This window comes from Phascolarctos cinereus, unplaced genomic scaffold, assembly GCF_003287225.1.
Source record: "Phascolarctos cinereus isolate Bilbo 61053 unplaced genomic scaffold, phaCin_HiC Scaffold_4;HRSCAF=312, whole genome shotgun sequence".
Classification (NCBI taxonomy): domain Eukaryota; kingdom Metazoa; phylum Chordata; class Mammalia; order Diprotodontia; family Phascolarctidae; genus Phascolarctos; species Phascolarctos cinereus.
The window spans coordinates 302,752,830-302,765,672 of record NW_027555847.1 but is presented as its reverse complement, the minus strand read 5'-3'; the positions used below and the strand labels follow the sequence as shown (position 1 = coordinate 302,765,672).

At 36.2% G+C, this 12,843-nt stretch overlaps 1 protein-coding gene across 1 annotated transcript in view; it reads left to right on the top strand.

Moving 5' to 3' along the window:
* The window catches only part of RASA1 (RAS p21 protein activator 1), a 109,567-nt gene that overhangs the window by 30,348 nt on the left and 66,376 nt on the right, over window positions 1–12,843 (top strand). The window contains exons 3-4 of the mRNA XM_021008047.2: window positions 809–944; window positions 9,435–9,505. Coding sequence (XP_020863706.1) covers window positions 809–944; window positions 9,435–9,505 — 207 coding nt within the window. The remainder of the gene's footprint in view (window positions 1–808; window positions 945–9,434; window positions 9,506–12,843) is intronic.

Sequence of the window (12,843 nt, the reverse complement as noted above, 5' to 3'; positions counted from 1 at the left end):
AAAAAGCAAAACAAACTAAAAAATAACCCTTCGATAAAAAAAAATTACATTCTCTCTCTCTCTCTCTCTCTCTCTCTCTCTCTCCTCTCTCTCACTCTCTCACTCTTTCTCACTCTCACTCTCTCTCACTTAGTTGGTTTATGTGTTTTTTCCAGAAGTCACACCAGTCAAGTAGAACAGCAATTTTTCAATTATCAGATCCAAATATTCTAATTTGTGCTGTTGTATAGGTGATTTAGCTGTTAAGACAAAATTTGAGGGAAGACTAGCTGTACCTGAGAGGTACAGAACTTCCAATATTAGATAACCATAGTTAAAATTTTAAATCTTAAGTTCAGTAATATGAATTGTTACACATGTAATATATTTTAAATTTATTGTTGTCTTTTACATTTGCATAAGTTTGTGTAAATGTTTCCAGGACCCATCTGTTAGCAAAAAAAGAAAGAATGGCTTATATTGTAAATCTAGAATGAATGATGAGAAACAGAGTTGGGGAAAAGAGTGAGAAGTCGTATTATTAAAGGTTGTCAAATATTTTAGTTCGTTGTTTAATTCAGTTAAGGCTTTGACATTTGACATATATCATGTCATTTATTTAACTAAAGTTAATGCTTCCCGGAACTTAGTATGCAATGAAAAGAGTAATAATTTTAACAATAAATTTAATAAGTTTTTGAGAACCACTTAAAATGGATTATTTAAAAATTTATTTTTGCCATTGCTTTCAAAATTACATTAAATACATTTATATATTAATTTATCAGTATCATATACTATATTAGATTCTTTTTGGCATTGCAAACAGGATTATTGCTATGTGTGGAGATTATTACATTGGTGGAAGGCGATTTTCTTCATTATCAGATCTGATCGGTTATTACAGTCATGTGTCTTGTTTGCTTAAAGGAGAAAAATTACTTTATCCAGTAGCACCTCCAGAGGTAAGTAAAACTTTAGGATACACTTTTTCAAAACTTGATTAATTGACATAAACATAAGTGACTATGGATTTCAGCTTCTGTTCAATATTGTTATTTTTTAAAAAATGAAAAATGTATTGTAAAGTCTTTTTCTTGCTGGTAACATTAGAGCAACAAGATTAAATATGGATTTCTGCTTGTGATCGTTATTTTTCTCATTTATTTAGTATTTTATTTTTCCCCAGTTATGTGTAAAAACAGTTTTTAGCATTTGTTTTTAAAACTTTGAGTTCCAAATTCTCTCCTTCCCTCCTCATACCCCCATCTCTCCACACCCCCACCTCCCCACTGAGAAGGCAAGCAATTCGATATAGGTTATACACGTGGAGTCGTGAAAACATCCATAATAGTCATATTGTAGAAGAATACTGAAGAAAAATAAAGTTAAAAAAAAGTATGCTTCAATCTGTATTCAGACACCATCAGTTCTTTCTCTGGGAATGGATAGCATTTTTCATCATTTGTCTTGGATCATTGTTTTGAGAGAATAGCGAAGTCATTCATGGCTGATCATCATATAATATTGCTGTCACTTTTGCAGAGTACATTTCATTTTGTATCAGCCCATGCAAATCTTTCCAGGTTTTTCTGAAAGCATCCTGCTCGTCATTTCCTATAGCACAATAGCATTCCTTCACAATCACGTGACACAGCGTGTTTCCAGCCATTCCCCAGTTGATGGGCATCCTCTTAATTTCTAATTCTTTGCCCCCAGAAAAGAGCTGCTATAGATATTTTTGTGCTTATAGGTCTTTTCCCTTTTTATTTCTTTTTATTTCTTTTGGGGTATAGACCTGGTAGTGGTATTGCTAGGTCAAAGGGTATGCATGGTTTTATAGCCCTTTAGGCATAGTTCCAAATTGCTCTCCAGAATGGTTGAATCTGTTCACAGCTCCACGAGGAGTGCATTACATCTCATTTTCCCCACATCTCCTCCAACATTTGTCATTTACCTTTTCTGTTCTATTAGCCAATCTGATAGGTATGAAGTAGTACCTTAGAAGTGTTTTAATTTGCATTTCTCCAATCAGTAGTGAGTTAGAGTGTTTTTCATATAGCTAAAGATAGCTTTGATCACTTCACCTGAAAACCGATCATATCTTTTGATCATTTATCAATTGCGGAATGGCTCTTATTTTTATGAATTTGACTCATTTCCCTATATGTTTAAGAAATGAGGCCTTTATCAGAGGAACTTGCTTCAAAATTTTTTTCATAGTATTGCTTGTGGTCACTTACAGACCAGAGCACAGGTCAAGACAGTAGTAAACACCTCTCCTCAAATCGCATCACCTTAGAAGAACTGAAAACTTACAGGTCCCTAGAAGTATATCTGAAAACAGCTAGACAAAACCCCTGAAGCTTGGGAAAGTGTGCCCTCCACCCCGGAAGCAGGGCCCTACTTTAACAAAGACTTAAAAGTCAAGAAATGGCTGGGAAAATGAGAAAACGGAGGAGGGAGGGGGAGAACCTCTGACTATAGAAAGTTATGGTGACAAGGAAGATCAAAACACACACTCAGAAGACAATGAAGTCAAAGCTCCTACATCCTAAGCCTCCAAGAAAAATATGAATTGGTCTCAGGCCATTGAAAAGCTCAAAAACAATTTTGAAAATCAAGTAAGAGAGGTAGAGGGAAAACTGGGAAGAGAAATGACAGTGATGTGAGAAAAACAAGTCAACAGCTTGGTAAAGGAAACAAACAAAAAATACTTAACAAAATAACACCTTAAAAAACAGATTAGGCTAAATGGTGAAAGAGATCCAAAAAGCCAATAAGGAGAAGAATGCCTTAAAAAGCAGAATTGGCCAAATGGAAAAGGAGGTCCAAAAGCTCACTGAAGAAAGAATTCCTTTAAAATCAGAATGGAGCAAATGGAAATCTAATGACTTTATGAGAAATCAGGAAACAATAAAATAAAACCAAAAGACTGAAAAAACAGAAGACAACGTGATTATAGTACCATAAATTTAGAGTTGGAAGGGATCTTAGAGGTAATCTAGTTGAAACCTCTCATTTTACAAATGAGAAACCTGGTGATCAAGGAAGTTAAGTGGATTACCCAAAGTAACAAAGTTAATATTGTAGTATCCAACTCCTTGTGACCCCATTTGAGGTTTTCTTGGCAAAGGTACTGGAGTGGTTCGCCATTTTCTTGTCCAGCTCATTTTACAGATGGAGAAACTGAGGCAAATCTGGTTAAGTGATTTAGCCAGGGTCACACAGCCAGTAAATGTCTGAGGTTGGATTTGAATGCAGGAAGAAGACTGATTCTGATTTCAGGCCTGGTGCTTTATGCATTATGTCACCTAGCTGCCCATTATGTAGCAGTACCAGCGTTTAAACCCATGTTCCTGACTTCAAAGCCAGCATTTGTCACTGTACCACACTGTATCCCAGTGCCTTCTGATTTTGATGCACATAAGAGAGATTGTGTCTGAGGAAAGCTTTCTGGGTATAATTTTTTCGAATACTTTCTTGTTTGTTCCCTTATGTTTTCCAAGGAAGCCCTTGATTTTCACAAATATTTTTATAGAGATGAAGAGGGCATATAGGTTGGTAGTTGATGATGTCTACCTTTTTTGGAGTGGGGGAAGAGGATAAAAGAACTATTCTTGTTCTTTTTTGTTAAGTTAATAGGTTCCTTGAGAGTGTGAATTAATTTCAACATGTGTTTGTATCCTTATCTCCTAGTGATGCATTTGATATATAAGCTTATTGATTGATTAGGGAATCTTCCTTTCTTTGAGCTTTCTTGAAAATTTGTCCCTGAGTGTCTTTAAAATTCATTTCTTCTTTATGTGCTAGATCAGGTTCAGATGTTCTTTCCAGTTCCAACTTTTTAAAGTTCTATGTCCACTTTTAGTGGCCTGGTGATGCTTTGTATGTTAAGTTTCTGAAGACCAGGACTGCATTCAAGAAGGCTTGTCACTAGATTAGCTGCAGGGTGATGAATTTTTCGGGTGGAGTAGCTTTAGATGTACCACTTATGTAATGAGGAATCACAGTTTACATCAGTGGAAGAAGTAACCACTGTGATAAATATACAAATAATTGAAGAATTGAAGTGTGAATCATTCTACTTTTTGATGAAGAATCAGGTCCAGGTTTGATAGAATCCAAATATGGTGGTTGTTGGTAACATCACTATAAAAATGTTGGTAGATAATGTTTGCATCGTCTTCTCTTTGTTGAACTCTTGTCAATTTCACTTATATATTCATTCATTTTTTAGTTTATCTGATTTAGCTGGATTTCTTGTCAAACTCTCTGTAGATCATTTCCAACTTCTTTGAAGAAAGTATTTTTGATTTATAGGTGTGAAACTTCTAATAAGTAGCCTTTATCTTTTATCATTCTTTGATCCTAGAATATATTTTCCAACACACATTTTGCAGATCTCTTTTTCATAATGGATTCATAGATTCATAGGTTCATAGATAATTTCATAAATAAAAAGCTAGAAGAGAATCTAAGACATCATCTGGTTCAACCTCCTCATTTTAGAGATTAGGTCGAGAGAAATTGTAACTTAGGGCACACAGGTTGTAAGGCAGAGCTAGGTTTTGAACTCAGGTCCTTAGATTCCAAATCTGGTAGACTTTTCACTGTAGAATACAGATTGTAATTGTTTTCATAGTTTTCTTTTTTGTTTTTTCTTAAACATTAATTACCACAAGGCAGGATAACCAAATGCTCCATGAAATAATGTTATCTTAATACTTTTAGATGTGCTTAAAAAAAACAAAAAACCTTAACCATGCCAACTCCTTTTATTTGTTTAAGAGAACTTGTGTGCCAATTTTTCTTTTAGTTGCTACTTTGTTTTCTGATTTCATTTATGATGAAAATATTATTGGGTCAGTTCTTCCTACAATGTGTCGACTTGATGATGATTGAACAGAGTTCAGATAATAATGAGAGTGCCAGCAGTTAAATTTAATGTTTTTAGACTGTCTAAAAAAAAATAAGTGTGAGATTTACTAAAGAAGTTTGACTCATTTATGTCAATTGTCAGGACGTACAAGAGCCTAGAAACCACTTTATCTAGTACATATAATACCTGGCACATAGTAGGCACTTAGTAAATATTTGTTAACTGACTAAACATCTAATCCATTTGTCAGTCAGAAAGAGTGTAGCCAAGGGCAATACTTGTTTAAAATATAAATTTAAAATATAAATCCTAAGGTGAAGGGTGGTGGAAAGTTATAAGCAGTATCTTCTTGTAAAATAACTGGAAGGTTATAAGCAGTATCTTCTTATAAAATAACTGGAAATAGTGGAAAGAAAAGTGAGTTTGGTGAAATATCTAAGCAAAATAATTCTCAGGGTAATTAAGGAAGAAACTGGGAGGACAGCAAACAGATAAAAAATGAAGAAAACTGTAAAGCTTTTTATAATAGAATCTTTTTATTATAAGTGATTATGGGTCCCCAACATCCAGACTTGAATATCAGACTCCTAGTTGTGTATTTTTTGTTTGTTTAAAAAAAAAAGGCACAGGGGAAAAAAAGATGAAAGTAAGTGGCCTAGACCAAGTATACACAGGAGTTTTGTGCTGGAGTTGACACTATTTTGGAGCATTAAGGAATTGATTTCATCATACCTAAAAGAGGAGAAGACCCCAAAGATTTTGGGGAAAAATATTGGACCTTATTAAAACTGTAAAGAGATGATTATTAATAATAATATTTTCTTCATAGAAGATGAAAATATCAGTAACTACCAGTCCATGTACTTACTTTTTCATCTCTACAAAATTTTTTTTAATATAAATTTGTTTATTTTTAGTTTTCAACATTTGCTTCCACAAGATTTTGAATTCCAAACTCAATTCTCACCCCCATCATCTTTTTTGCCCCTTCCCCCACCCCAAGATGGCATACATTCTGAGTACCCCTTCCCGTAGTCTGCCCTCTCTTCTATCTCTCTCCCTCATTTCTTATTCCCTTCCCCTTCTATTTTCCTGTAGGGCAGAATATATTTCTGTACCTCATTTCCTGTATTATTTCCCAGCTGCGTGTGGAAACATTTTTTTTAAACATGTGTTTTTAAAACTTTGGGTTCCAAATTTTCTCCCTTCCTCCCACCCCACCCACCCTCATTGAAAAGGCAAGGAACTCAGTACAGGCCATACATGTGCAGTTAATGCAAAACACTTCCATAGTAGACATGTTGTGAAAAACTGACTCTTATTTCCCTTAATCCTATCCTGCCCCCCATTTATTCTATTCTTTCTTTTGACCCTGTCCTCCTCAGAAGTACTTCCTTCTGATTACCCCTTTCCCAATCTGCCCTTCTCTCTATCATCCCCTGCTCTCTTGTCCCCTTCCTCCCCTATTTTCCTGTAGGGTAAGACAGATTTCCATACCCATTGAGTGTGTATGTTATTCCCTCCTTAAGCCAAATCCCATCAGAATAAGATTCCCTCATATCCTCTCACCTTCCCCTGTTTCCCCTCCACTGTAAGAACCTTTTCTTCTCTGTTTTGTGCTAGATAATGTACCCCATTCTACCTCTCCCTTTCTCCTTCTAGTATAATAATCCTCTCTCACCCCTTAATTTTATTCTCCAGATATCACCCCTTCATCTTCAACTCACCCTGTGCCCTCTATCTATCTATCTATCTATCTATATCTATCTATCTATCTATCTATCTATCTATCTATCTATCTATCATATCATCATATAATTTTTCCCCTCCCACTACCCTAATACTGACAAAGGTCTCATGAGTTATAAATATCATCTTTCCATGCAGGAATGTAAACAGTTCAGCCTTAATAAGTCTCTTATGATTTCTCTTTCCTGTTTACCTCTTCATGTTCCACTTGAGTCTTGTATTTGAAAGTCAAATTTTCTATTCAGCTCTGGTCTTTTCATCAAGAATGCTTGAAAGTCCTCTATTTCACTGAATGACCATTTTTTCCCCTGAAGGATTATACTCAGTTTTGCTGGGTAGGTGATTCTTGGTTGTAATCCTATCTCCTTTGCCCTCTGGAATATTATATTCCATGCCCTGTCCTTAATGTAGAAGCTGCTAAATCTTGTGTTATCCTGATTGTGTTTCCACATACTTGAATTGTTTCTTTCTGGCTGCTTGCAATATTTTCTCCTTGACCTGGGAACTCTGGAATTTGGCTACAATATTCCTAGGAGTTTTCCTTTGGGGATCTCTTTCAGGGGAGATCGTGGATTCTTTCAATTTCTATTTTGCCCTCTGGTTCTAAATATCAGGGCAGTTTTCCTTGATAATTTCTTGAAAGATGATGTCTAGGCTCTTTTTTTTATCATGGCTTTCAGATAGTCCAATAATTTTTAAATTCTCTCTCCTGGATCTATTTTCCAGGTCAGTTGTTTTTCCAATGAGATATTTCACATTGTTTTCTAATTTTTCATTCTTTTGGATTTGTTCTACTGTGTCTTGATTTCTCATAAAGTCACTATCTTCCAATTGCTCTATTCTAATTTTTAAGGAAGTATTTTCTTCAGTAAGCTTTTGGACTTCCTTTTCCATTTGGCCAATTTTTCTTTTTAGGGCATTCTTCTCCTCATTGGCTTTTTGGACCTCTTTTGCCATTTGGGTTAGGCTATTTTTTAAGGTGTTATTTTCTTCAGTATTTTTTGGGTCTCCTTTAGCAAGCTGTTGACTTGTTTTTCATGATTTTCTTGCATCACTTTCATTTCTCTTCCCAGTTTTTCCTCTACTTCTCTTACTTGCTTCTCAAAATCCCTTTTGAGCTCTTCCAAGGCCTGGACGATTCATATTTTTCTTGGAGGCTTTGGATGTAGGAGCTTTGACTTTGTTGTCTTCTTCTGGTTGTATGTTTTGATCTTCTTTGTCACAAAGAAAGATAATATAGTCTGACTCTTTTTGGGAGGTTTGCTCGTGATCCCAGCCAACTACTTGAGTTTTAAACTCTTTGTTAAGGTAAGAGTCTGCTTCCAATGTGGAGAATGTACTGTCCCAAGCTTCGGGTGTTTGTATAGCTGTTTTCAGAGATACTTGTAGGGACCTGTAAATTTTCACTTCTTCCAAGGTGGTATGATAAGGGTGAGGTGTTTACTCTTTCCTGGCCTGTGACCACAAGCTGTCTTTTCTCTCTTGGAACTGTGAGGAGGGTTTCCTCTCTACAGCCACTACAAGCTCCACCAAGCCAGCGTTCCTCCTCACCCCAGGACCACCACCCAGAACTGTGACCCAGATTCAGGCACAGGCAAAGCAAGCGATCCCTGCCTTAGCACCACCAAAGAGATCCCTGCCGTCCCCCTCTGATCAGCCAGTTGATTCCCTCATAGTCTGTGGCCCGGAAGCCGAGAATGCAGCCACTGCCCTGGCACCCGTGCTCTGGAGCTAGCTCTGACCTAGCTCCTCTCTTAACACTGTGGAAACAGACTTTTCCCACTGACCTTCTAAGTTGTCTTAGGCATTCGTGGATTGAGGAGTCTGGAAACTGCCACAGCTGCCTGTGATTTATTCCTCTGAGGCCTGCTCCAGGTTCGCTGCGGCCTGCGTGCCCATGCCAAACTGTGCCCCTCTCCCTGCCTGGCATGATATGCCTTTCCGATCAACCATCCAGTCTGTCTTGGGGTGGAAATTTGTTTTACTCTCTCTTTTTGTGGGTTCTGGTGCTTTAGAATTTGTTTAGAGCCATTTTTTTTACGGGTATTTGGAGGGGTTTGGGGGACAGCTGAAGCAAGTCACTGCTTTCACGCTGCCATCTTGGCTCCGCCCCAGTTGAGCTCCTCTCTGCAGAATTTTTATAAGAATAATCTACATGTACATCAAGGGCATTCTTCCTGAAGCAATGTGAAAGGAACAGGCAGATTTTTGAAAGAAATGTTTTATGACATACCACATCTTTTTAGCCACAAATTGACAAAAAGAGAGAAGACAAGATCCTACTGCTTGTGTATAAAACAATTGATTCAGTAGAATGAAATTAGCACTATGAAGGTTCTCCCTCAAGGAGTCTCCTATGCATTTGTCAAAAACGAGGCATTCTTGTAAGAGATAATATCAAATGTAATAAAATACTGTTAAACCATTTTAAGGAAGGCATAAAACAAGGCATCAAATTCTTGTCAAAGACATTTATCCCATGGTCATCCCTCACTCTTGCTATGTGGCAGGCCATTTTTTTCCTGCAGGTTATAACATTTTTCTTATGGCATCTTCTACATCTCCTGCATAATTCCTCATTTGTAATGTATTTCAGCCTGCTCATGTACACCGTGAACAGCCTTTACATTGCCCTTTTGTTGATCCCTATCTGATTTCTTTGAAGATACAAAATTAAAATAGTCAGTAATTTGTGCAGTACTGTAAAGGTATTTGTAATGGAATTTGAGTATTATTATTATTTATTTATTTTTTGGTGGATGTGACACTTTAGTTTGAGAAAACAGGTATCCATTTAAAAAAATTCCTTGTTTTACCATTTCAGCCAGTGGAAGACAGAAGGCGTGTACGAGCAATCCTCCCTTATACAAAAGTACCAGACACAGATGAAATCAGGTATCTTTTTCATGTATGATTTCATGGTTATACTTAGTGTGGTGTACATTGTTTTGAAATCTTAAGGATGTTGGGCTTTGAGGTTTGGGTTAGGAAGACTCCAAGGCTCTGGTGGTAGATCTAGAATAGAAACCAGTGCAGACTATCTGAACATGAGCCCATGCTCCTTAATCCCTGTTTTGGCTGACCTCTACGTGTTGTGAGAGCTGAGATAGTAAAAGGAAAGATAGTCTGACTTTAATTTTGTTATGTTCTGTCACAGACAGAGGGCAGTAGTTCTTGTTATTCACCTTACTTCATATTGATCCATGTATGCAGATGATTACTCCCAAGCTTGCATCCAAATGTTCATTTCCTTTAGATTATTCAATTAATTTAAGAATACTGTATTACTTATTTTAAACATACTTAGTGAGAGGCAGTGTGGCATAGTGAATAGAAAACCATTCTCACATCCAAGAAAACTCTGGGCAACTTATTTTGAGACTTGTAAGTTGTAGCAAAGGTGCTGATCTACATTGGTGGAGGGAGTTTCCTCACCTTGGAGTTCCTGTGCCAGTGACATCACAGGTCTAATCTCTGTCCTTATAAATAGTCCCCTGCATTTGAAGAAATCCAGAACAGAACATGCATTAAAACAAAGAAGACTGCATTTTGATCAAGGCCTTCTCTACCACCAGATTGTGTTGGTCCTTAGTTAGTTTTGATGTTTTAATTTCTTTCAATCTGTCAGTATTTTATTTCCTTTATTGTTAAAATGATAATATTTATGCAGGTAGCTCTTAAGATCATAGATCTATCACTGGAAGGGACCTCAGATTTTAATCTCATTTTATAGATGAGTAAACTAAGACTGAGAAAAGCTAAGTCAGTTACCCAAGGTCATACAAATACAAGATTTAGAGAGTGGATTTGAACCAGTTCCTCTGATTCCAGAATCACTTATCTTTCCTGGTTATTACATTATGAGGGTGCCTTGGAACAGGCTTCGAGATGGATTAGAATGATTCGTTACAAGAAGTTCTGAAATGTAAAAATGTCCCTTATAAATAGTTGGAAACTTGCAGCAGCAATTTTGTTTTCTTAACAAGAAATGGAAAAAGTTGACTTTTCACAGATGGTACTTACAGACACTAATACTAGTGACCTAAAGAGTAGAAAATGGGAAAATTTTGGTTACAAAAAGCATAAAGATAGCATTGTAGAGGAAAATTTGGTATACTAAAAAAATTTGAATTGTTTTTATGGCAAATCTGGGAGATTGAGAGCTAAGAAAAAGTACTTTATATTTATAGGCATACAGTAGTTTGAGCTTTATCATTAATGAGCATGATGTCCCTACGAAGCCCTTGATTAAGTAAAAGAAGACCTGAAGATTAATGAGATTTCATGAAGTACTTTAAGCTCCTTTGTGGGGGAAAATACAAATAAAAAGTGAGGATGATATTAATGTTCTTTCCATTATTCTTGTGGCCATCTGAATTAAACAGTTTGGCATCTGCTTAACTGCAGAACCATGTGCTCTAAAGGCTTTGTGGTGTAGTAGAAAGAATTTTAGATTTAGAGTTGGCAGACTTGGTTCTGAATCTCTGCTTTTCTACTTAACAACCTTTTGACAAGTCACTTAATCTCTTTGATCCCATCTTCTTATCTTTAAGATAGAAATATTAATATTCTATATAGTTCGTAGGGTTGTCCTGAAGTGAAGGTCAAGTGAGATACTGCATATAAAGCACCTGCGAATTTAGAAGCTATAATTAAAGGAGACAACGAATTTGAAGTGCTTTGTAAATCATGGGACAGTAGAAGGAGAACTGACCTCTAGAGGTAGAGGACCTGAATGGATACATATTCCAGCTCTGAAACTTTCCTTGTCTGCAAAATGAGAGGCTTGAGCAAGATGGCATCTGTGCTTCTTTTTAGCTCTTGATCTATAATCCTTAAAGTATTATGTAAATGTCAATTATTAATTTTGCCAGGTTGACAAAAAGCCTAAGTCACAGTCTCATATCTTATGTCATAGAGCTTAGTGCCTTGTAGAATGAATTTGGTAACAAAGTAAGTACTTAAGTAATAAACAGTGATTTCTGGACAGCTTAGATTATTTTAAAAATGAAATGATTGAGTTGTTATTGAGTTCCAGTACTCAGGTCTTTTAGTAGGTATTTCTGTAGACTAACAGAATTACTTAATCTTATCTTTCATGTTATGGTTAGTTAAGAGAATTGTGGCTTTCTTATTTTAGTCCTTTGATGTTTATATTCATACTTACAGCAGTTCTCACCTGCTTCTATTGAATTTACTTTTACATTTCTGTTCTTTATAAAGCCAGTATAAGCATTAGTGAGAATTTGTTGTAGATGGGTACTACAATAACTTAGGTTTTTAATAACTTCACAAAAACTCAGTGATTATTTTGATTGTCTTGACTTATTGGTTTTGGAGGGAATGTATTATTGCAATGTAAGATACAGTATACATGATTCTTAGAAATACTGGAAAAATAAAGCCTTTAACAAGCCTTTTAAGGAAATTTTTGTCAATTCAAGCCCATTGTGTTAAGTCTTTAATGTGTAATATCATACAGACCCTTAGAGGAAAATAAAGACATCAGTCCCTCAACCTGGTGATGGCCATAAAGGCTGTCATCATCATAAAGACATCATCAAGGGTATTGAAAACATTCTGCCTTTATAGACTTCTGAAATTAGGGAATTTGAGAGTTGGAAGGGAGCTCAGGTGCCCACCCAGTCCAACCTGTAAACAGAAGGTATCCCCACTATATTACCTGCTCAGCAAGCTGTCATTTAGCCCAAAATACATGGCCCACAACACTTGTATAGTAGAAACCAAATTAAAATGTAATTGGGAAATTTTTAGCAAAACAAATGAAAATACAATAAAACAAAGATAATTTTTAAAACTAAGTCGACATGCGACCCACAGGGATCCTCCTGTATGGATTAGTGGCTCTCGTTTCTATTTAAGTTTGGCACCACTGATCCAACCTGTGTTTGAAGACCTCCAAGGAGGCACTTCTCAAAAACAAAACAAACAAAACTATGGTTCACCTGTGCTTACAAAATCATGTTTAGTTCAGGAAGACACTATGAGCCAGGAGAGCAGGTCATTCTAGGGTTTGGGAACAGATAAACATATTAGGACATTTTAGTTTGGAATGATTGAGGCTAAAAGGGAATCTTATTGAAATCTCTAAAACCATGAAGGGTTATGAAAAGTTAAAAACTAACTCCTGACATAACTCCTAACTAAATCCTGGCATAATAGAACTAGTTGGCATTCTTTGAAGTACAGGTAGATGAGGAGAAATTCAAGGA